General features: G+C 37.8%; 1 protein-coding gene and 1 pseudogene across 1 annotated transcript; both read left to right on the top strand.

Annotated features, from left to right (window-relative positions):
• Positions 1 to 1420: 1420 nt before the first annotated feature.
• Positions 1421 to 2356, top strand: LOC114686102 (vomeronasal type-1 receptor 4-like). The gene has a single exon (XM_028860732.1). It carries the CDS (start codon positions 1421 to 1423, stop codon positions 2354 to 2356), a length of 936 nt encoding a protein of 311 aa, XP_028716565.1.
• Positions 2357 to 13299: 10943 nt separating this feature from the next.
• LOC114686100 lies at positions 13300 to 14207 on the top strand (annotated as a pseudogene).
• The last annotated feature ends 11000 nt before the right edge of the window (positions 14208 to 25207 follow it).

The raw sequence follows: 25207 nt of genomic DNA, 5'->3' as shown, positions 1-25207 counted from the left end.
TGTCTTTTCTTTTCTCTGTTTTTTTTTTCTTTTTCACAAAAGAAAGAAATAGAACACACTATGCCCAGGGCACTGGAATCCACGAGTGAAATTCAACTTAGTATGTCATACATACATCAAGAAAGTGAAATTGGGCTGAATATGAGACTGGAATACCACTGACCAGCATTGAGATTTGCATCAAGGGATATATGGCATATGATATATTATATTTCATGTGCATTTGGTCTTTGTACTGCATTTCCTATGCTTCTACAAGAATAGCACTGTGAATATCAGGAGAGGCATTATACTCCTTTTTGTTTGTTTGTTTTGATTCAGGGTTTCTCTATGTATTCTGGCTATCCAGGAATTCACTTTGTAGTATAGACTGGACTTGAACTCACAGTGTCCTGCCTACCTCTACCTCCTGGGTGCAAGGATTAAATGCATGTGCCATGTCTAATTGAGTCAGTGAATTCTTGGATAGAAGCGGTTCTTGCACATGTCTTTATAATTTGTCTTTGAAGACATTTCTACAGAGATGAGATTGTGAACAAGTATATGCACATCTACTTCAGAAAAATATTTGAGTCAATGGCAATACTATTGATAGTGTGTGACATACTTACCTTATCCCTATTCTTACCAAGGGCTGCTGGTGTTTCATGCTAGTTTTACTTTATATTTTTGATACTGCATTAAGATAGCCAGCAGTGGATCTCATTAGAACACTGGACATCCTTCCCCTGTTTATTCCACATTGAATGTGGTTGTGTGTACATTCCCTGTGAGTTAATCAAACAGAATATATGTCTTTTTTTCTCTTTTCTCCACCCAGACCCAGTGCACAATCATGCGTGTGTGAAATCAGATGTGCTGTGTCTCTTACTTTAGCATTATCTAGTTCATTGTTTGTACCTCCTGATTAGAGTGTTTTATGATGTATTGTAAACACTTTCTCATATAAGAATATATACATATTCACTTTGTTGTTGAGGTAAAATGACATTTTTAAGCTTAAAGTATGGATGAGGACAACATGGAAAGTTTTCACCATGAAGCTGCAGATGGAAGTCTCTTTTCCAGCAACATGAAGTTTTAAAAAGTTTATTCTGGAATGCAGAAGTGAGAATTCTTTCCACTTGAACTCAACCAGTGATTGCTTCTTCATTGAAATATGGTCTTATATTTAATGCTGAAGGTTTTAGGAAATGTAAAGGTGTACTAGAAATTCATTTCATAAATAAGAGCAGTTATAGACTTGAACAATTTCACTCAAAGTCATTGCTGATGGCAAAGTATTTGTTTTGAGACAGTCTTGTTAAGTTATGCACTCTGCAATCTTGAACTCAAGTAATTGTTTTCCACAGGCACAACAGGTGAAAAAAGTTCATGATTTGCATGATTTGGCATAATTTTGTCACAATTAAAAGAAAATATGTGGGATGATATAATAGACTCCAGGAACTTGGCAATAGCAATAGTCCTCTCACTACAGAGTGCACTTGGAATACTGGAAAACATATCTTTTCTTATCTACTATCTATTCATTTACTACAATGAACACACCTTAAGGACTGTAGACTTAATTCTTATACATGTCTTCACAGCCAACTCCTTGATCATTCTCTCTACAGGAGTGCCCCAGATAATGAGAACTTTTGGGCAGAAATTGTTCTTCAATGATGTTGGATGCAAACTTATTTTATATGCTTTTAGACTTGGCAGGAGCATGTCCATCAGTACCACCTGCCTCTTGAGTGTCTTCCAGGCCATCACTATCAGCCCTAGTGATGCCTATTGTAAAGATCTTAAAATCAAAATACCGAAATATGTTTGCCTATCCATTTTTATCTTCTGGATCCCCTATATGGTAGTAAATATGATTTTCCCCATATATATGTCTGCCAAAACAAACAGCAAAAATAATACACAAAAGAGAGATTCTGAATTCTGCTTCTCTATAGGTCATGACAAAATAGTACATTCACTGTACACAGCATTTTGGGCATTCCCTGAAGTTGTATTTTCTATGCTCATTGTATGTTCCAGCATCTTCATGATTGTCATACTTTATGGACACAAGAAAAGGGTTCAACACATCCTCAGCACTCGTATATCCCCCAGAATCTCCCCTGAATCTAGAGCTACACAGACCATCCTTGTCTTGGTTTGCACCTTTCTAGCTTTTAATACCCTCTCCTCCATTTTACAAGGTTACATTGTTCTTTCTCATAATGCCAGTTGGTGGCTAATGAATATCACAGTCATCATTTCTATTTCTTTTCCTACTTTAAGCCCCTTTGTGATAAGTCATAGTTCCATTATTTCCAGATTTTGGTTTTTCTGGATAAGGAGTATAAAAATGAAATAATCTTATAAATATGTAAATTGTGTCATTTTAATGTTTTATATTGAAGAGTTTAGACACTCATGTCCTTCTGAATATCAGTCTAATAACTTATGGTATGTATTAACAGTAAGATCGTTTCACAGAAGAGTAGTAATATATTTTCATTATAGCCTATGGCCAGGCTAGCCACATGTTCTCAGCCACATTAACTATTGTAGTTACAGACTCCTCATTGAGTGGCCTTATATCCTATCATAATGTGATTGTTTACTTCTGCCATATTTATTCTACTGTTGTATAAGGGAGCCTATCTTGCCAGGCAAATCTTTTTGTAGCTCTCATAGTTAATTGCTGGGTGATATTGATTACTGTTTTTCTCCAGTAGAAAGCATAGCACCTTGTAAGAAAGCTAACCAGTAGAGACAAACCATACAAGTCAGTATCTGCTGGATTCTATATTTTATGACTCAAGTGTTTTGTAGTTATAGATTTGAACCCACAGTTATTATGTGGCAGCATACACATGACTTGAGCAAACCAGAAAATATACCAGCAGTGTGGGCAGGGAGCAGGTAGAAACTAAGTTCAATCACTACATGAAGTGTAACTGGCAGTTGATAATCATTAGGAGAAGGAGATGAGCAATTTGCATCAACAATGTTGCTGCCCTATAGGTTGAACACATCCAGAGACATGTAATAAGCTGAATAATACTCGGTGAATACAAATTGTATGTGATATGTTTACAAATAAAATAACTTTAAATTTTGTGATTAGGCAAGTAGGGATAGATTTGGGATAATTTGGGGAGAAATGTTGAATATGATAAAAAGTACTTTGCATAAAATCTCAATGAGTTGATAATACTATTAAATTTTGTGGTGGAAGCCACTTGTGATTTTAAGGTACGCTCTCTGGGTTTGGGTTTTCATCTGGTATTTATAGGAGCAATGATGGGATAAATGAAGCATGATGTTCTACCCTGTGTAAGCATATCTTTAATATGCAGAAGTCTTAAATAGTATTCATTGACACTAAGTAAATGGGTTAGATCTCAGATTCTTTTTTTTTCTTTTTTTCATTGATTCTTTGGGAATTTCACATCATGCACCCTAATTCTACTCCTTCTCAATTCCATCCACACCCAATATCCAAACATTTGTAGTCTCTCCCTCAAAATAATATAAAATTACTTTATCAGTCCTGAGGGCTGTGGTGTGTCATGAAGTATACACTTTTACTCAAACACCTTAACTTGCAAATGCTCATTTCAATGAGTTCTTAGGCTGGTTTTAGTCTTCTGACTCTGGTATTCCACCAGTACTGGACTCTCACTAAAACTTACGTAAGATTTCCTGCTGATGTCCCTAGTCATGGAGAACTCACAGCCATGCTTTTGCAGGATGTGTCCTTTCACTCACTCCAGCAGGTCAGATGCAGTAGACCTTGTGGTAGACCAACTCCAGGCATTGGGTATGGACCTGGGTGGTAGCTGAGGTAGTCCGCAAGGCTCTCCCCTGGCACCAACCTACCAGATGAGGGTGGGGCCAGCTTTTCCATGCCTACACCATATGGGCCAGATCTCCTGTGCACATGGTGAGGGGAGGGGGCCAATGATCCTATGTGTGCGGGCAGCTCTCTTGTTGAAGCAGCTGGCAAAGGGAGAGAATTTCTTACAGGACCATGGAGGATAGGAGCCTGTTATCAGTGTGGAAGGAGCTCTCCTTTGAGTCTGGCTGTGAGGGATGGGATCAGCTCTCTTTTTCCAAGGCCCCTGAAGCAAGCTCTCTCATGGTTAGGTGGAAAAACAGGCTGCAGAAATCACCACAGACCCCAGTTGCAGTAGAATCATGAGCCCCCTCACAGCCCTCAGCTGCAATTTGGCCCCAGCTATCACCATGATCCTGGTGGGCAGCACAGGCCCTGTCATCAGATGGTCCCAGGTGGAGGCTAGGCATTCCTATCAGGCTGTTCCTCACCTCTGTCTTCAGTACTGATTCTCTCTACAGCACATAGACTATTCCACTTCTCATTCTCTCCCATTTCTCTACCACATACCTGTTCATTTTAGAGGCCTGTCCCTGCCCAGTCCTCAGGGCACTGGTCTGTAGCTGGTTTCCACCTGTCCCAGATCTCATATACTTAAAGGGACAAAGGAATAATGTGACCAAGAAGAAGAGCAATAGTACCAAATATATTAAGGAACTAAGTGTAGGAAATACACAAACAAAAGGGATAATGTACCCATATACACTGTATTCAGAAAAAATTGTACAGAAGAAACAGATCCCAGACAGTGGACATTCTTCAGCATGCTTGATGAGAAGATGAACACTGTTAATTATTGTTTCAAAACTTTATGTTATTGAGAGACCTTCATAGTAAACAGTCTTTAGTGTTTAGTTTCCTTTAAATTAATTTACTGAATAATTACCCTTTGATTAACATCTGTTAAACCTGCCTTCACTCCACTATCCTGAGGAACTGTAGACCAAACAGTGTTCTCACATGCATGAAGGATCTTCATCATGACTTCCTGAAAACTTTGAGAATTTCACAGGTACCTTGTGAATCCTAACTCCCAACTTCAAATGACAATGTCATCATGGATCCTGGGAAGCCACAACATTCTCCTTTAGGAAGCCCCCCTCTGTTTGCAGCTGTTCTAGTCTGTAGCCAAAAGTTCTCAGTAACCATTGAGCATTGGCTGTTTGACCTTTATCATAGTTGCCTTATAAGTGTTAAGAGAGACAGAAAAGAACCTGTTATTATCATTTATGCCACAATTCTTAATGACTGATAGTAGTGTGTACCCACTGAAGACTTGTGATTAGTTCTCATGTGAGTTTTGTAACTGAGTCACAAAGGTTTAATATTAGTTGAATCAGGTGTCATGCACATGTCTCACTGTATATTGAAGGTAATCTTTCTTATGTTGATGTATGTCAGCCCTTAACAATGTTCTTTTTTTAAATATGGAAGCTTACATTAGTAAGCTTTATCTCCTGTTCTCACTCATCTCAGGTTGTTACATTTTTTTCGAGTAAAGCTTGACCTCCAATATTCTCTTCTTACTTGTTTTGCTCTTTTTGTCTGTGACATGCAGAGTGGATTGCCTGTATAGCACACACGAATGTGAAGCTTCCAACTATAGTAATAGACACAAGGGAGAAAGTTATGAGATAGAGCAACACAGCTGAGACAGGTAAAGAAGAGACAGATGACATCCAAAGTCATGATCTAGGAACACTGGAAGATCTCTTTTTATCTGCCAGAAGTTAAGAGACAAAGGTTGTGCCCAACAGACATGTTCAAGAATTACCCTCTTCTTCCATTCCATTTTTATGGAATTCTAAAAATTCCATAAAAAGTGCCATCAGGTTAGTTTCATGGATTTAGTCACCAAGTGTGTTGTGTGTTTGTGTGAGAGTAAATGTCATTCAAACCATATGAGTAACCACAATGGATCTAGTGTTAAGATGAGTGAAATAGGGATTGAGGACAAGCAATTACAGTAAAATAAATTGATGTGGAAAGGAGAGCATAGGTGTGTGTGATAATTACTTTCTGTTTTTGTTATAAAATGACATGACTAAGCCCCCTTAAATAAAAAAAATAGTATATTGAATCTGATGCTTCTAGAAGGAGCATGCATGAAGGAGGGGAATGATGGCTGCTTGTCACCAGAATGGGAAGGGAGGAGATTAGTTATATGCACACAGGAATCAAAGGGAGGGGGTAAAAGTGGGATATAAATGCTCAAAACTTTCTCCTATTAGTGTAGTCTGTCTATTGAGTCTCCATCCTTCAGATATTTCTTAACATCCAGATAGAACACCACCTCCTAAAAACCACATGTTTACAAGCTGACACATTTCTCATCCAGGTAGATTTGTCCTCTTGTCTCCCACTGGCTCATGATCATCTTACAAAACAAAATGTATTCATACAAGCTTAAAAGCCATAACACAGATCAAAAGCACAACACCTAAAGTTTCTTTTGAGACTAAAAGTAAACTCTTAAATGTAATCCACTGCAATGTCAAGGTTCATATTTATAATTCCAACACAGACTGGTAGAGAATTTGCATTTCAATTATAAGCACAAGGAATGTGTACATACATAGTGAGCAAATATGGGTTCAAAGTAAGACAGAAACTGAGTAGGGCAGTGTAGGTCCAAAATCCCTAAACTCATCTAAATTTTTTGCCCATAGCATACATCTCTCTCTAAGGTTAGTTCTACCCCCTGTATGAAACTCTTTTTACTCAGTATATCAACACTCTGGCATATCCAACTTATGTGCTTTCTACTGCAATTTAGCCGGCCTCCACTTTTACAACTTCAGGCACTGGCTTTCCATGGCCTCCACGGGACTCCCTCCTACATACCACTTGTCCTCAGTGGAATCCTAAAATTTGCAGAAAGTACAAACCTTGAGTTTCTCATGCCTTTAATGATAGTATCACATGAAAGATAAGGCCAAGATAGACATCTATATCCATCTTTGATAAGTCCAGGCAATTGTTTTGAGGAGCAAGGAGCCACTCAGGCTTTGTCAGTTCACTCCATGAAATCTAACTTGGGTAGGATTTTGCTTTGTTAACACTCTACTTGTGATTCCAGCAAGGGTCAGGGTGTTTTTCTTTAATGGCACTAATCTCATCAATTTCAGCATCTCTTTCAGTCTATGCCATGCCTTGGCTGTAGCATTAAGCTCTCCAGTGCATTTTCTTTCCAACCTGTATCTTTCTTCCATACTTGCTTTTTTCCCACAGTACAACTTCATAAGAGTTATCAGTAATAACCGTTCCACAGAGTCACTGTTGTGCTGCCTTATATATTATTGGCCAAGGAAATAATTTAATCACTCCTAAATTCTGCTTAATGTAAATTCTCAGGATTTAGTCAGAAAACAGATGTATTCTTTGACAAAATATCACAAAATGGATTTTACCACAATTGCTTCTAAAGCTGTTGATTCATTCTGAGACCTATTGAGCTAGCCTCCACAGTCCACAGTACTCTCATCATTAATGTTTTCTAGGCTTCAGCTAAATGTTTCATTATGCTCTTCTGGTAACATTCAGTTGTTTATTTCAATTCAAATTTCCAAACTCTTTCACATTGACCCCAAAGCCCCACAGAGTCTTCATGGCACAATTCCACTCCTTGATACAAAATTATGTATTACTTACATTTTTTTGTGATGATGGCACACCATGACTTGACACCACATACAGAAGGGAGAGTTTGTTTGGTCTTTAGAGTCTGGACTGACTGTTCTTCATGATGAGAAGGTATAGAAACTTAAAGCAGTCAGGGCAACAAGAACAGTGAATCAACAGGAAGCTGGATGATCAAATCTTCATCCTCAATAGAAAGCAGAACAACTCCAGGAAATGTGCAATGATTTTAATATCATATCCCTACAAAGTAAATCACTTTCTCCAGCAAGGCTGTACCAACTAATCCTTGCTAAAATAATGGACACCAAGTTTTCAAATTCTGAAGGCTGTGCGTGATACTTTTCATCCAAACCACAACATTTCCCATCTAGTAAACCCAGAGTAGAACAGTTTTATACATTTGTACTTTATTGAATTTAATTATCATAACTCAGCAAGTTCTGGGAACTGAAGGCTTAAAAGTGGATCAGCCTTAGAGTTGTCTTCTTTGAATTGTAAATCTCTATGTCTCTATTGTTCTAAAACCCTCAAAAAAGGTGCTTACTGCAAGACAGCAAATGTTATGCCTCTATTTTTTCTGTTTCTTCTCTAATTGTAAAAAATTAAAGCTCTACATTTTCTTTAGCAAAGATAATGCTGGATGCTTCTAGTTCCCACTCAGTGTTTACAGAGTACTTAACGAAAGCTTATTGAGCTTATAGAATACTTAATACAAACAACTGAATTTATTTGTGAATAATAGTTGCATATAAATTCTATGATGGATAGGACTATATTCAGAGTTTGTGTGATGTTTGAATTTTTTCCTAGTATATTTGCAAATCATAATTTTGAATTAATTTGTACTCAGTTTAGAAAGATTGTAAAGTTTTCTGGTGCAGAGTATGACATTGAGTTTTTCTTTTTGCATACAATTCAGTTGCTGTCTCTGAATTCCTTACTAACTCTGTTCAAGTGAATGCTGTAAAATCAGGCAAATTTGGATCTGATAATTAGTTATCCATTTCCTTTTGTTTAGAAAATTCAAGAGAAAGCTCTAGTCCAATGAAACACACAAGATTTATTTATTTATGATGGATACAGTGTTCTGCCTGCACATATGGCCAGAAGAGAGCACCACTTCTCATTACAGATGGCTGTGAGCCACCATGTGGTTGCTGGGAATTGAACTCAGGACCTTTGGTAGAACAAGCAGTGCTCTTAACCTCTGAGCCATCTCTCCAGCCCCCTCTTGGCAAGATTCTTACACATGAAACTTTGACATGGTTCACATCCTCTGTCCCTGTTGTCTTTCAGGTGCCATGAGAATGTAAGAACTTCTATGAAAAACTTTACCTCTTTGGAGACACAGAAGAAACTAATCCACTTCAGTAATTATCTCAAAGCAATAACCATCACTGTCACTGTTGTTGAAATGAAAACTGCAGTTTAGAAGGAATCTGAAGTCACAGAGTCTCAGACCTTTATCTCAGAGATTTATTGTCTACTTGTCTCACGGGACAGAATTTCAGGATGTCATGGGCTGCCCATAAAGCAGACCATTCAGCATAGATGATTCAGTTGAGCATTTGTTATCCCGCAGAGTAAGGAGAGCCAGCAAAGTAGGCAGATCTGGTAAGTGTGCATGTCTGGAAATAGATTTTGGGGGTAGAAACAGATGTGGTGAAATTTCATTCAAGAGATGGGAAAATTTTATGAGCTGTAAGAAACAAATAAGATATCCCCCCATACAAAAATAATCCAACATTTACCCAATATGATTCAACAAAATATCAGGTGATTACTTAATATTCTAAATAAGGAAGAAATCTAACTTTGAAGGTGTTAAAGGATTGTTTTTATTGACACTAAAATTTATATTTTCACATCATTCACATGAGTCAAAGACTAATCATTCAGTGTGACAATCAGATTCTGGTATAACAGCTTCATCTGAATAATATAAATTTCATTGGGACAATAGTAATCATTAATCCTTGGAATCTAGAGAGTGTGAACATGCCTGTGGTGTAAAACTTGTTTCTAGGCAGCTCTACATCTAGGTCTGTTTCTCACAGTGTCAGTGGTCATAACCAATGAGACTGTTTTCTCTCTTGAACTTGGAAACACAGTATTGTTTGGGAAGTGATGTTGTAATTATGACTTATGCACATCCCTCATCGGGGACAAATGTATCTTCTTTTACATCTTCTGGATTAGTAACATTCTCTTTTCACTGCAACATCAGGATGAATTTTCAATGCAGGATGTTGAAGCAATCCAGAGCTTTGTTTCTGGTAGACAAGGATGCCACTACAGAGCTATACCTCCATCCTATATTTTCTTTTATCTTAAATTATTGCAATGTTTGACATTTCATAGTCTACAGATGATATTCCCTGAATATATTTTAGTTTGGTATCTTTCTAAAATCTTGATATGTTACCAATCTTTTGACTTGATCAAGAAATTAGCAAACATAAACCTGTAATGTGAGCTGTATAATTAAAATTCTTCTTTGTGTGTGTGTGTTTCTCTTAAGGTACATGTGTGATTTTAGGAGAGGTCCCATTGTATTTGTGAGTTAGTGTGAGATGAAGGGAGTATGTGTGAGAGAGACTGTGTTGGGGGGAATGAAAGTATGTATGTGAAACAGAGTATTTTTGTGTGCAAGTGTATGAATGTTTACATGTATGTGATTATGCGATGCTTTGTGTGTTTGTATGTATATGTGTTTATTAGTGTGTATCTGTTTATGTGCATTAGAATGTGTCTAGGTGTGTGTGTCTTGTGGTTCTCTCTTTGTTAAGTAGGGAAAGAATCTCAGTTGTATTTCCTCATATTTATATTTTCATATTTGTTTGAATTTTTTGAGTTATCGCTAACTCTCTCATTTTTCTAGGCTGGCTAGAAAGGGAGCTTCAAGGATCTCCCTGTTCTGCCTTCCCAGACTTTGAATAATAGCTGTGTTCCACCATAATTTTTTTAAATCATTGTGCAGATGGAACTAATGATCTTACATATGCAAGGGAAAGTCAACAGTACCAGAGCAATCAACTTAACCTGTTAATTTTCATGTCACACTGTTATATTGAATATTATTTTCTTGTACAATAAGTGAGGGCCAGTGTAATATAGTTCAATATTTCACTTGACAAATAGTAGAGTGTGTCCCTCAGAAACAAGTTTGATGCCAAAATGATTATTGAGTCTGTTCTGTCCTCATTAACCCAACTTGACCATGGGCAGTTTCTTTTGACTGGACTATAATTGGAGCATGGCAACATAATATGATACCAGAATCTTTGTATACAATTTCCAATTATGAAAAGAAGCTGAACATCAACTGCATGCTTGAAAATATGACTGACATAGCCTTATAGAGCACAAATTTATATGAATATGTAAACAGCCTATAGATGTTCACATTTCTTAAGTGTTCTCATTGCCACAACATTTTAGAAACCTGGGGCTTCATTACCTAAGCTTTCCCTCAGGTCTTATCTAAGCAGTGAATACAATATTGTAACCAGGGATGGTCCACATGTCTCATAGTGTCAACGGGATCCAGACCCTTCTCTCTCTTTCCATTATCTCTTCCTTCTCTACAGAGAATAATGATTGCAGTTCTTCTATCAAGCTCTCAAATGGAAGGTTCTTTCAACTTCACCATTGATTTCAAGATGATTCCAAGCCCTTGCCTGCTCATATGCTGGAGTAGTTTTCAGTGACTGTGAACATTCATTTCTGTCCTCACAGGTCTGCACGATCCTGTTGTCAGTGTGTCCAGACAAGTTCTCCAGGTGGGTAAACCTTAAGAAGCTTCCAAACATACTGAGTTTTTAAATATCCTTGGTACAACGCTGTACTCTGGTGAATATCCTTCCTTATTTGATTTCATTATCAAACATCATAAAGTTTTGTAAAGCATTAATAAGTGAAGGAGTGTCTTTAGGTATCAAGGAGGCAGTGATATACAAGGAGGTAAGAAAAAAATCTCTGTTCAGACTGACTTCATCTACCTGGATCAAAATTTTAGAAGTCTGATATCAGTGCATTTAAACACAATATGATTTGGAAATATGTGTCTGGTGCACAAAGAAGAATAATTGGATTGAAACTCAACTCAGGGTACATGTCATTTCTTACAAAAAAATGGGTTCTGGAGACATGCTGTCTGTATTAGCTCAAGGTCCTAAGGAAGGATCTAGTTGGGTGTCATTAATACAGATAGCAAAGAGATCTTTTGGGCTATTAGCCACCTCCTGGTTTATGTTGCGGGAACTTGGGGGAGCCTATAGCTATATAGATAATGTGTCTCTGGTTATATAGATAATGTGTCATTTAAACTATTAGATATCTCTGGTCTTGGTTTTGAGAGACTGAAATGGCTTGATTCAACAGATAATATAGATCTCCAGGCAATTAATCACCTTCCGTCCCCAGCTTTCTGGATAGAAGAACAGGTTTTATATCTTTTCCATTAAAAAGACAATCCTACATACGTAGCATTCCTGACTTCCCTAGAAATCTGTGGGTGTAAGGGCCTTTGTGCTCTCAACAAAATAAGTATAACAAAGGCTCTGTATGGCATTCCAATGAGCATCATAATGAACTCACAATTTACACCACATGTATATCCGTGGATCTTTCATGGTTATGTCATGACTGTGTCTGTGGTTACATGATAATTGTACTGTAGACATTCCCACTCCATGTCAATCACATCTCAACAATCCTTTGAATAATTCCCATTATTTTTTGTGATAGATGATGCTATAACAACAACAAAAACAAACAAAAAATCGCATGCGACATATAAATGTCTATCATTGAAAGTCACAAATAAAACTCAATATAACTCAAAAAAAATCATGGGATATGACAAACCCAGAAATACAGAGGCTTATATGGATACTTACTGAAAGTTCCAGGCCAGCATACATTTCAGCATGAGACCCTTATTAAAATCTACCACCAAAGAATAAAAATCTAAAATTGCCATTTACCCTTGTACAATCCTACACTGTGTCATTGATAATAGTGTTCTGCTGTATTACTGAGTGAGGTGGGGTTTGAGGAAGATGAGTTCTTATCTGTGTTAGCCTGTTAGAGACTGGATAACTGCTGACCTGTGTTATGCTTTTTGGGCTCATCATGTAAAAACTCCTATTTTTCTTATTATATTGCTGTTTTACTATGTATGAGATCAATGAATTCCTTGATCTTTCATTTACAGTGCTGCAGAGACAGTACCATGTGAGTATAAGTTGAGGCTGAGCACTCTTAAAGATAGTATGGTGGAATCTAAAGTTAGATGTTAAATTGTATGCATGAATTGTGAATTTTGAAGGCAAAGCCGCAGTTTGACATGTAAATTTACATTCCAGTTTCCAAAATATTAGCTACAATGTAATCACTGTTTCTATTCTGTAAGATGCTTTCTTATTGCAATTCTTACAAACAGCTGCTGTTTCCTACTTTATATTTGTGCTATGACATCAAGATCCATACATTAGATCCAATGAAAGCTCTAACATTCTTAACCTGTTTATTCAATAACTGAGTGTATACACTTGAGTACTTCAGGAGTCCTACAAAGAGTTATTATTATTGCCAAAATAAATTTCATTTGAGGCAGTGACTTGATGTGGTGCATGTACTGGCTTTGCAATCTTAAGCACAAATGATTCTGCCACACTTACATCATAGCCATAGAAATTTCAATTCATCATTTTGCTTAACCAAATAATTTTTATAACAATTTATACAACTAAAAAGTGCTAAGTGACAGAATGGACCTAAAGAATTTGGCAATAGGAATAGTTTTCTTACTTCAAGGCATAGTTGGAATTCTGGGAAATTTCTCTCTTCTTTCCTACTATCTCGTCCATTACTACATTGATCAGAAGTTAAAGACCAAGGATTTGATTCTCACACACCTCTTCACAGCCAACTCCTTGATCATTGTTTCTAAAGGTGTGCTAGAGACAATGCAGGCTTTTGGGATGAAATGGTTTATCAGTGATTTTGGCTGCAACCTTCTTTTGTACATTCAAAGACTTGGCAGAAGCATGTCTATTGGCACCATCGGTTTCTTGAGTGTCTATCAGGCCATCACTATCAGTCCAAGTGACTCATGTTGGAAGGATCTGAAAATCAAAGCTCCAAAGTACATTGGACTCTCCATTTCCATCTGCTGGATCCTGTACATGATAATAAATATGATTTTCCCTTTGTATCTATATATCAAAGGGAACAGCAAGAACCTGACACATAAAAGAGATTGAAATATTGCTCCACTGTAGGTTATAATGAAGTCATGGGCTCATTGTATACAACTTTCTTTGTATTTCCTGAAGTTTTGCTTTCTGTAATCATTTCCTGGACTGGGGGATCCATGGTTGTCATTCTCTACAGGCACAAACAACGGGTTCAACACATCCATAGCGCTCATGTTTTCACCAGTGCATCTCCTGAATCCAGAGCCACCCAGAGCATCCTGGTCCTGGTGTTCACTTTTCTAGGCTTTTACACTGTCTCCTCCATCTTACAGGGTTGGAATGCTCTCGTATATAATAGTGGATGGTGGCTAATGAACATCACAGCCATCATTTCTATGTGCTTTCCCACATTAGGCCCTTTTATTATGAGTCATAACTCCATTGTGTTTAAATTGATCTTTTCCTGCTTGCAGAATTGAAATACCACATAATATTTTCATACGTTAAAAGATTTTATAGCTTTTATGTACATTATCTAATTATTTATTCATTCTTCTACTAATTAATGAAGAATCCACTTGTCACTTTAAGGGAAGCTGTAATATGTGTTTGAGCTTCATCTTGTTTATACTGGTACCTATGAAATCATATCAAAAGAGAGCAAAACTTATTGACCTATCCTGGATAAACTATTCTCCATTCATAGAAATCATAAGTACTGTTGCTTGAAGCAAATTGAATGAGTTAGAACTCAAGTCACTGAATGTGAATTTCTAGAAAGTGAGAGATGGTGTACAATATGCATCAGAGACCTTTGCTAGAAGCAGAGTGTTGTATGATAATACAAGCTGATACTCATAAATTGACTTAACACTATCAGGCATGTTGTTACTTATACACAGGTACTCCTGTCTACTTACTTGCTTGTATTTTTGGATATTTGGAAGACATTATCTATGTCAGTCTCTGGAGTTACAGTTTTATGACGAAAGAAAAAAAAGTTCACATCTCTCCCTAAGGCAAAAATTATGACAGTTTTCCTCTAAGATTGTTTTCTTCAGGAACTTCAATGGAAGGTATCTTCGACTGCATGTGTCTATTTTCCCATTTCACACTACCAGGATGGGGAATGGTGGGGAAAAGGAACAGTTCTTATCAGAGTACTTTTGCTGTGAGCTCTTCTACTAAGAGTCAACATCTCTGTTTCTTTTAAAAAAACAACAACAAAAAACAAACAAACAGAAAAAACCCTTTATACTTCCAGTAAAGTTGTGTTAAAGGTTTACAGAATATTATCAACTGTTCAACAAATTCAAAAATACTTGCAGCTGTAATTCTAAATAAGATGGCTTGATAATACTCCAGTCTTGTAGATATTTGGACTTAATTCTATCTAGATTATAGTCACTGTATGTCTTTAGATTGAGTCTCTTCTTGAAAGGTCATTTAATTTATATCACAATGCAAGAGATTTTAATTATCATAGAGTTGTAATACTGACAAGAGAAATGGTTTGGTTCTTGAAATAAAATTCTGTTAAGCTATAACATCTCAAGGATATGAAGATGGGATAGTAAAAAAAATTCAGTGTTGAATATAAACTATGTATCAGCGCAGTGTGCATGCTTTAATCAGCATGGAGCAGAGCAGGGATTCTGTGAGTTGAGCAGCTGTCTACAAGTGAGTTCAGAAACCAAAGCTAACAGAAAATGTCTCGAAAAAAAAAAAAAAAAAAAACTATGTATACAATTGTATTATGTGTAGAATATAATTTTTAAAAATAGAATCTCTTTTAATTGATAAGAAAATACCTATTTTTTTTAAAAAAAAATAAGCAAAAAATAAGAGAAGTAGTAAATCTGATCTCAAAGTGATGGAATTTGTGATTGGTTTACAGTGTGGAAAAATTTAGTAGACCCTCATCTTCCAGGAGGAATATATCCACAAATCACAATAGATGAATGAAGCCAAGGATACAGTATATACATTGTATATACTATGATTTTTTAATACTCATGCATAGTACCTATAAGACATTATATAAATAAACTAGACATGTAAGTGATAAACACAAGCAATTTGTAACAAAACAGAAGGAAGATAATGACATATCAAAGTACATGCTGTGTAGAAATCCATGATGTTTAGAATGCCCCATTCAGAAGGAGATATTACCAATAACTGACCACATTTCCTTTGTGACTGTGACATGATCTGAGTGATTTGCACTCACTTATGCTGCCAGGATCCAGGTTTAGGACCTGGGTAGAGATACTGAGCTTTCTCCAGCTGAGCAGTCAATGGAAGCCACAGCCAGTAGTTAGCTCTGCTATGTTCATGCCCATCCCACCCCAACTTCTCTTCTTTGAGGTGTCATTGAAAGCAACCTCTTTACAGCTATAGATACATCCTCACAGCCATTAGAGGACTAGGAATTATCTTAAAGTCCCTCAAAGTATGTATCTAGAGAAATATTTTAACTCCACTGGTAGCTTGGTGAGAACTATTCTCTTTTTCTTTATTTGTCTTAACTAGTATCTGTTTTATGTAAATATTTCTACTTACAGTGTGTGGCAGTTTGAATAAGAATGACTCCCATGAGCTCAAATATGTGAATGCTTCCTCATCAGGGTAAGTTTCTATTATATTGTGAGTTGGTGTGAGAGAAAGAGAGTATAGGAGAGTCTGTGTTGGGGGCAGGAGTGTATATATGAGATGCAGAGTATTTTTGTGTGCAAGTGTATGAATGTTTATGTGTTGTGATTGCCTGATCACATGTGTATGCTTGTATGTGTTTTTGTTTATGAGTGTGTATCTGTTTATGTGCATTAGTGTATGTTCTTTGTGTGTGTGCAGTGATTCTCTCTGTGTGGAGTCAGAGGGAATCTCAGCTGTCTTTCCTCAGACTTTTATTATTATTTGTATTTTTTTTTTAGATATCTCTAACTCTCTGAATGTTCTAGGCTGGATGGAAAGGAAGCTTCAATGATCTTCCTCTTCTGCGAACACACAATATTTTATTCACTGTGCAGATGGAACTAAGGCTCTCTGAAATGTGATATTTTATTTATATGTTAATAAATAAAGTTGCCTGGAGATCAGAGGTCAAATAGCCATAAAACCTAAGTCAGGCAGTGGTAGCACACACCCTTAATCCAATCACGTGGCAGGCAGAGTCTCTGTGTGGTCAAAGACACAGCCAAGCATGGCGACATGAACCTTTAATCCAATTACAACCATAGAGACCTGGAAATCTGTATAGACAGGCAGTGATGAGGAAGTCATGTGACTGGGCTTAGAGCCAATAAGAAGGCATAACAGGAAGGCAATAAAAACACAGGTTAGACAAGAAGAAGCTCTTTTTGTGGAAGCTACTGCATGGTGGTAAGCTAAGGCTAGTCATGGCTATTGCTCTGATCTTTTTGGCTATTACCTCTGTATTTTTGCTCTGTGTTTCTTATTTAATAAGACTATTTAGAAATTCATCTACAACTCTCACATGTACAAGGGAAAGTCATCAGTACAACTATTCCTTAATCTGTTAATTTTCATGTCACATTGTTATATTGAATATTATTTTCCTACCCAATAAGTGAGGGTCAGTGTAATATAGTTCAATATTTCACTTGAGAGATAGTAGAGTGTGGTCCCTCAGAAACATTTTGATGCCAAAATGATTGAGTCTGTTCTGTCCTTATCAACCCAACTTGACCATAGGCAGTTTTGTTTGACTGGACTATAATTGGAGCATGGCATTTGAATATGATGCCAGAATCTTTGTATGCCATTTCCAGTTATGAAAAGAAACTCAACATCAACTGCATGCTTGAAAATGTGGCTGACATAGCCTTGTGGAGCACAAATTTATATGAATGTGTAAACAGCCCATGGATGTTCACTTTTTTTTGAGACAAGGTTTCTCTGTGTAGCTTTGTGCCTTTCCTGGAACTCACTCTGTAGCCCAGGCTGGCCTTGAACTCACAGAGATCTGCCTGTCTCTTCCTCCCGAGTGCTGGGATTAAAGGTGTGCACCACCACCACCACCACCACCACCACCACCACCACCACCACCCGGTGATGTTCACATTTCTTAAATGTTCTCACTGCTACAACACTTTAGGAACCTGGGGCTTCATTTCCTAAGCTTTCCCTCAGTTCTATCTAAGCAGTGAAGACAATGCCATTGTCTACCCAAACAGTTATTAAAATCACATAAGTTGCCAAATGAACAGTTTTATGCAGTGCTTTCTAGTTACAAATCTGTTTACAGTTTTTAATTTAACTCTAGGAATTCTCTGAACCCAATGAAATCTTTAGTAAGTACTCATCAGTGAGAATATACTTGCAGTTGTTGTGACAATTGTGACCACACTGTATGTTCTTCTAAGAAACTCTGTGTCTCCAAAAGCAAGTGTTGACCACTGGAAACTGAGAGTGACTCCAGATATCGTAACCAGAGATGCCTTCATTGATAGATTTGGGGCCAAGCCCTTGTGCAGGGAGCAGTGGGATGGACAGGGAGCAGGTGGGACCCTTGCAGAGCTCAGAGTGTGCCTGACCTGGTGCATTTCATGGGGCTTGGTGCTGATGGAAAACTGTTCCTCAGGCCTCATTGCCATGGAATGGCCTACAGTGATCCTCCCCTTGAGGGGTGGGCCAGGCCAGGGATTCACTTCCAGTCTATGGCTCTCATGCATTTGAGAATATGAGGTTAATAATAATCTTTTGTCATCATGTTGTTTGCTATCCCCTCCCATGCTGGTGATGGGGCTCCCATGACCTGTCATGGGGGCTACCTCCCAAATCAGACCATGTATGGTTTGGCTCCATGGCAGAGAGTCACTGCTTATGGTTCTATGACAACTGTGTTGTAATGCTGTAGCCTGTGGTGATTTAATCATTCAAATCCAATAGATTATAAATAATTTTCCTAATTTAGAGGGATTGGTTATAAAATATTACTGGTTAAAAAAAAAAGAAAAAGAAAAACCCTACTGCTAGTTTCAGATGCTTCACTTAGGTACAGTGTTGATACAAATTTAGAGTTATTGTTGTTATGGCATATGTATGCTTTAAATATTGTAGCCATACAATATATTCTAGACTAGTAAACAGAACCACAAGAAAGTCTTTGGTACAAGTTTCTGTGTTGTCTGGAAAGCAAGAGAAAAGGCAAGAGACTAGAATAATAAAGAAAAGGAAAGGGAAAAAGGAATTTAACTGAAGTAAAAGTGTCTGAGGAACCAAATGAATGGACTGAAGATATATATAGAATGTTGTAGAAGGCCAGAGGTGACGTGAACTATGTTTGTTGTGGTTTCTCATACCTGCAAATACTGACTTTGGAATTTTACCATTGTAGGTTATTTCTGATTGTTTTTCTTCATATTAAAAAAAAAAGCTGATGATTCTTTACTGCAAAATATTTATATTAAAAATGGACATGTGTGTGGATATGTGGACACATATGTGACTTGCATCCAACTGTGTTTATGTGTGAGTGTAATTATTGTTTAGAAAAACATATTTTAAACAGCAGCCTTGTGGCTTTCCTTCATCTTGGCTGGTGACCTCATCATGATGTAGGCAGCCACATGACTGGCATCCATCTTTTATTAAGGTGAAAGAGTACATTTACCTCTCTGTTCATTATCTATCCTTTTCGACGAAGGGAGCAACAAGTCTCAAATGTGTCAGATTGGTATGAACTTTTGAATGTTGGTAAAACTTTAAGATTATAAAGATCTATCAGATTAACAAAAGCCAACTTAGAGATTTACACCTAAATATTTATGTCTTAGCCAAGTGGTCAACACCAATCTTTAGAGAATTTTAATAGATGGTAACATGTGTTTGATAAATAAGGTATTTGATGAGTAAAATATTAGAGCTACACCTCAATGCTTTTATAAACAAGAATGTACTTTGCTCTAGCAGCTAAACTTTGTAATTTAAGAGTGACCCAGGTGATAAGAGTTTTAAAGACATGAAGGAATTATAGGGAACAGCTGAGGGCTGCAAATGTATAGCAAGACTAGACTTCTATAGAGAGTTCAGTAGCAATGGTGGACCTTAACTATTTTGGAAATACCAGGGCCAGGTGATAGTCACCAGAAGCACCAGCCACAATGAAATGGAGCAGGCTAAGATCTAGAAGGCAGGCTATGCATATGCTGCCAAGGGTAGGGCCACAGAAAAGTTCAAAACTTCTAAATAAAAGAACCAACGAGGTTATAAATAAATCCCAGATATTGAACTTTGGATTGTTGCACTATTGGAGCTTGGTTTGCCTTATATAGATTGAGGTTATGCCATGTTTTCTCCCTATTAATATCAAAGATGGTGTTTTATTTTTAAAACATTTGAGAGACTTTAAACCTTTTTAAGATCAGTTTTTAAAATATTTAAATTGGGGCTGGAGAGATGGCTCAGAGGTTAAGAGCACTGATTGCTCTTTCAGAGGTCCTGAGTTCAATTCCCAGCAACCACATGGTGGCTCACAACCATCTATAATGTGATCTGGTGCCCTACTGTAAACATAATAAATCTTAAAAAAATCATTAAAAAATATTTAAATTTATAACACTATGAGACATTTTAAGTTTATAAAATGTTCTACGTTGTTAATATTTGAACTTAAAATAAAAGGCTAAAATTTAGAGTCATAGCCATAAGTACCAAATAAGGACCAGAAACTGGGATGTTCATTTCTTGTGATGCAGCAAGACAATGACCTAAGCAGTCTGGCAAAGGGCTTGGAACAGCTTCTGACTCTATGAGTCTCATCCCTTTGGAGGGTACAAAACCTTTGTACAGAGGTAGCCCAGGATCACCTGAATATGAGATGCTTGCATTGACATTTACAATGATGATGAAAGTGCATTTTTGAAATAGCAATGGGAAAAATTTTGTACTGGAGGAGTCACCACAACCTGGGGAACTATATTGAAAGGTCAAAGCATTAGGAAAGTTGAAAACCAGTGGTTCAGAGAATGTTTCTCCTTACTCAATGTCTATTCAGGCTTAAGAATGTATGTCTAGCCTCTTTGTCTTTGCTAAATTTGTTAAGCTTAAGCTCTTTTCACAAACTGAGTCATGTAAATGTTTTATATTGATATTAAAAGGAGCTTCAATTGAGAGACTGTTGATTTTTTAAGGCTCATACTTAACATAGATAAAACTACAAAGTCCTTTCCCCAAGATCCGGCATTTAGATAAAGCTTCCCTGAGAGCTTGGAGAATGTTCTTGCTTGCTAAAAAAGGAGTCACCCTCCTTATCTCTGGCAAAAGGAAACAGTGATCCTTCCATTAACATATAGCTGTGATGCCTTAGAACTTGTCAAGAACAATGCTAGCCCCTAGGCTCCCCCAGTCCCTGTTCATGGGTAACACCCAAACTCATCATTTTCTCTTGTTCTTGGGATCTTTCCTTTCCCATTTCCTTGCCTTCCCAGGAGACAGCCTTAACAGCTTGGTATAAACTTGTTCTGTTTTTACACATGGAATGGCTATTTTTGGTTTCTTTACTGAACCTGTCTATGCCTGTAGTCCTGTGAATTCTTTCCTCTGTTCTGTTTTTTTTTTTTTTTTTAAGTTGGCCAGCTGACAGTTTCCTGGGAAGTTTTGTTCATCAGTCTGTTAAAAAGTTTATTTCATATGTGTGAATGGAAATGTGTGATTGAGGTGGCCACATGAATGTGTTTCTGGCTGACTTTTGAATGCTTCAGTTTGTGTCTCCCATATATGTTCCATATGTCTTGAAAAAAAAACAAAAACAAACAAAAACAACAACAAAAAAAAAACCAAAAAACAAAACAAAACCATGTGAACATGTGTTCAGGTCCCAGAGGGTGATTTCATGGTCAGACAAGCACCATTTTGCCTAAGGTCAAAGAGGGACATGCCATATGACCCCATCTTTACTAAAGGCAGCAAAAAGCCACTTTCTGTCAGTGGCTCAAGCATTGGGTGGGATGCCTGGCACTCTGTGCAGGTGGCCAGTAAGGGGAGGGGGGAGTCCGAAAAGGTCTGCCTTATGCTGTACATTGTTTTACAGGGTGGAGGACTTGAGCCTCTAATCTTGGCCTGGCATTCATTCCTCCCTGGCAGCTCATGCGCTCATGTGGGCGGTGAGAGTAAAACAGCCTAGTTAGTGGCGCTGGTTGTCAGTGGAAAAGTCACAGGTCACGGCCACGACTACCAGAGTTAGAAAGAACTTTATAAGAAAAAAATCCAAGCCTGGAGAGAAAGGAAGATGATGGGAGGAGAGAGAGAGAGAGAGAGAGAGAGAGAGAGAGAGAGAGAGAGAGAGAGAGAGAGAGAGAGAGAGAACAGAGAGGAAACACAGAAAAGAGAGTGTGTGTGTGGGGGGTCTTGTCAGGCTTTTTAAGGCAGGGATTGCGTGACCACATGGTGGGTATGCAGTCACCCGTGCCCCCTGATGACATAAGATGTTAGTACCAAACTGTGCATGTACAACAGAATCCTAACAGGCCGGGCCCAGACCTATCCTCTCCTCTCCTGGGCTCTTAGGATTCAGTGGAGCTGAACATTAGTGATGTGGCCAACTTGCTAGCTCATTTTATGGATTAAAAAAAATCAAGCCTTATTTTTCTTAAAGCTACTAGTTCTCTTGACATAAAGAAATGATTTACATGCTTTAGATTACTCTCCTCTTCAATAATATTGTTATATTAAGATTTTAAATTTTCAAATTTTAAAATTGCACTTTGGGTCACAAACACAGGATTTTGGGTTTTCTTTGATTGTTTTCCAAACATAAACTTATAGGAATGAGTCTACTGCTCTTTTACAGGTACCCATTACCTGCTTTTAATGTTCTTTTATAAAATAAAAATTCACATAAGATTCAAAGGATGGAAAGAAATCATAAAATTTAAATCCACTTCACAGAGATCAAAAGAATTCAAGATAATGAGTTTTCTTCATTTGTGTATTCCTGAGGATGCTATCTTTCTCTCTCCCAGTCTCACTTTCCCAGTTACTAAAACCATGGTTCTAAAAGTTCCAAATAATTCCACACATTTTAACTTTTGTCTCTAGTCTATATCTGCTTCAGCATGCTCCTTTTTGGCTGACTGACACATCCAGGCATTGGTTACTGACTTCAACCTGTGAGACATGGACTTACTGAAAGCTGATACGGTCAAGCCAGCAGATATGAATGCTCCTTTTTTCCAGCTGCATCAACCAGGTCCCCCCTTACCTTTGACCAGCCTCTTGGTCTCCTTGGGCTCTGACAATCTGCACCCTGTTTCAGTCTGAAGCAGTTATGGAAGAGAATATGTCATCTTGTGCTTTCCATTCCCAAAAGAAGCTAAAAGACTAAGTTAAAGGTAAACTCTTGGCATAGGGGACCAAATGGCAACCTAATGCCCATTGATATACCAGGAAACTCAATCCAATATTGTCAATGAATAGATTTATTAACTAAAATGGTTCTGCTTCTTTATGTAGAACCAAAGAGGTATTATATTACCTTACAAAATTGTTATTTCTATATAAATCATTTAGGATTACAATCTGATTGTACTCAAATATCAGAACTACAGGGCCTTAAAAATGGCAATAGATGCAGATATAAGTTAAAAAGTGTCTCTCCTGAGAGGATGGATTCTGTGAACAAGGGACATCAAGATCATGATGGGAAAATATACAGAGACAGCCAGCCAAACTAGTGGAAATGAATGAACTGTGGACCAATAGCTGTGGAGCCCCCATGGTACTGGACTAGGCCCTCTGGATAGGTGAGACATTTTTTAGCTTGAACTGTTTAGGGGGCCCCCAGGCAGTGGGATCAGGATCCATCCCTGATGCATGAGCCAGCTGTTTGGAGCCCAGTGCCTATGGTAGGACACCGTGTGCAACCTTGGTGCAGGAAGGAGGGGCTTGGACCTGCCTCAACTGAATGTACCAGGCTCTGCTGACTCCTCACAGGAGATCTTGCCTTGGAGGAGTTGGGAATGGGAGGTGGGTTGGGGTGGGGGTAAAACTGAGGGGTGGGAGGAGGGAGGAGAGTGGAATCTGTGGTTGGTATATAAAATGAATAGAAAATTTAATAAAAGAAAAAAAGTGTCTCTCCTTATTAAAGGTTTGTTCAGGCTTAGGAATGTAAGTCTCCCTGTCCTTGCTAAATTTATCTGTTCACATTAACAAAAGCTAACTTAGAGAATTACACTTTAGAGAATTTAAATAAACGATGGCATATGTTTGATAAATAAGATATTTGATAAATAAGATGTATGTCCTATTATGGAGAGCCGCTGGTAGTGAAAATCCATGAGAGTATACAGCAGTGACAACTAGTGTTCAGAAGGCCAACCTATCAGAACTAAGGGTTCTGATAGAGGAAACCATCACACAAGGTGTTATGGGATTACTGCCTTTTGAATGAACTGGCTGTCATTGTAAACTTCTTGTGCAATAACAACTATGAGTCTCCCCACTTACCATGCATCTCCATATTACGTGTACATGTAATCTCACGATTGCATCTCAATCTTGGACACAACTTTCCCTATACATTTGGGGTAATTAGACAACTGTCCCCAGCTGTGTTTATTTTTCATTAACATGTATCTGGCCAGGGCCATTCTCTGGAAAAAGTATTTCAGCAAAGATACCTTTTTTCCAAGGACAAAACTGCACATAGATAAACATTAGCTCATCTCACTCACAGAAAAAAGAATCACTAACAATTAAATCTTCAACTCCTTACCTTCACCCGGAGTTATTTACACAAGACCCTAATTTAAGAGATTTACTGTTCACATTCCTGGGATGAAGTTTTAGCCATTTGCTAGATACCGAGTTAAGGTAGTTACTTCCCACTGACCCAAGGAGATTGCCCCCAGGCCAGGCAGACAATAAGTGCCAAGCTTCTTTCTTGTGCAAATTAAGTTTTTATTCCTCCTCAGCCAGATGCTATTCCTAGATTTTCTCCTCAGCAATTACTCTGAGTGAAAGTACTTTTACTAACCAAATACTACATGCTCTGACAGAGGTTGCTTAGCCACCTAACATATGTCCCCCTCCCTATCAGAAAGCAGCTGCAGCTGGGATGAGCAGAAAAAGTGGCACCAAAGACAGTTTACTTTCTTGTGACTTATTGACTCCTAACATTTTACCTAGCCATTTCTAGATTATTGTTTGAGCACATAAATTCCCTAATTGATCTTAGCCTTTAGTTGACCCTACCAGAGAACTCCCCTTTTGCCACTCCCCTTTTGGGTTGTAATTGGAAGCTGACAATTAACTGCTTTATGTGTGGGTCCTTATCACCTTTCTCTGCGACCCTGAAAACTTCAAAGCCTCGCATTGCTTTACCAAAAAATTACTGTGTGGGTATATATGCTGCTTCTCGGAGAGCACTGGGAGAAGAGGATTGATGGAGAAGAACAAAGATGAGGACGAAGATGGAAAGAACTAGGTAGAATGATGAGAGAACAGCAAAAGGAAC

Source organism: Peromyscus leucopus, chromosome 1 (genome assembly GCF_004664715.2).
Source record: "Peromyscus leucopus breed LL Stock chromosome 1, UCI_PerLeu_2.1, whole genome shotgun sequence".
Classification (NCBI taxonomy): domain Eukaryota; kingdom Metazoa; phylum Chordata; class Mammalia; order Rodentia; family Cricetidae; genus Peromyscus; species Peromyscus leucopus.
The sequence above is the reverse complement of the archived record's forward strand: the minus strand, read 5'-3'. Positions and strand labels throughout refer to the sequence as shown.

Bases quoted from the DNA above. Each gene is read 5' to 3' on its own strand.
- LOC114686102 (XM_028860732.1), top strand. From the start codon at position 1,421: ATGTGGGATGATATAATAGACTCCAGGAACTTGGCAATAGCAATAGTC.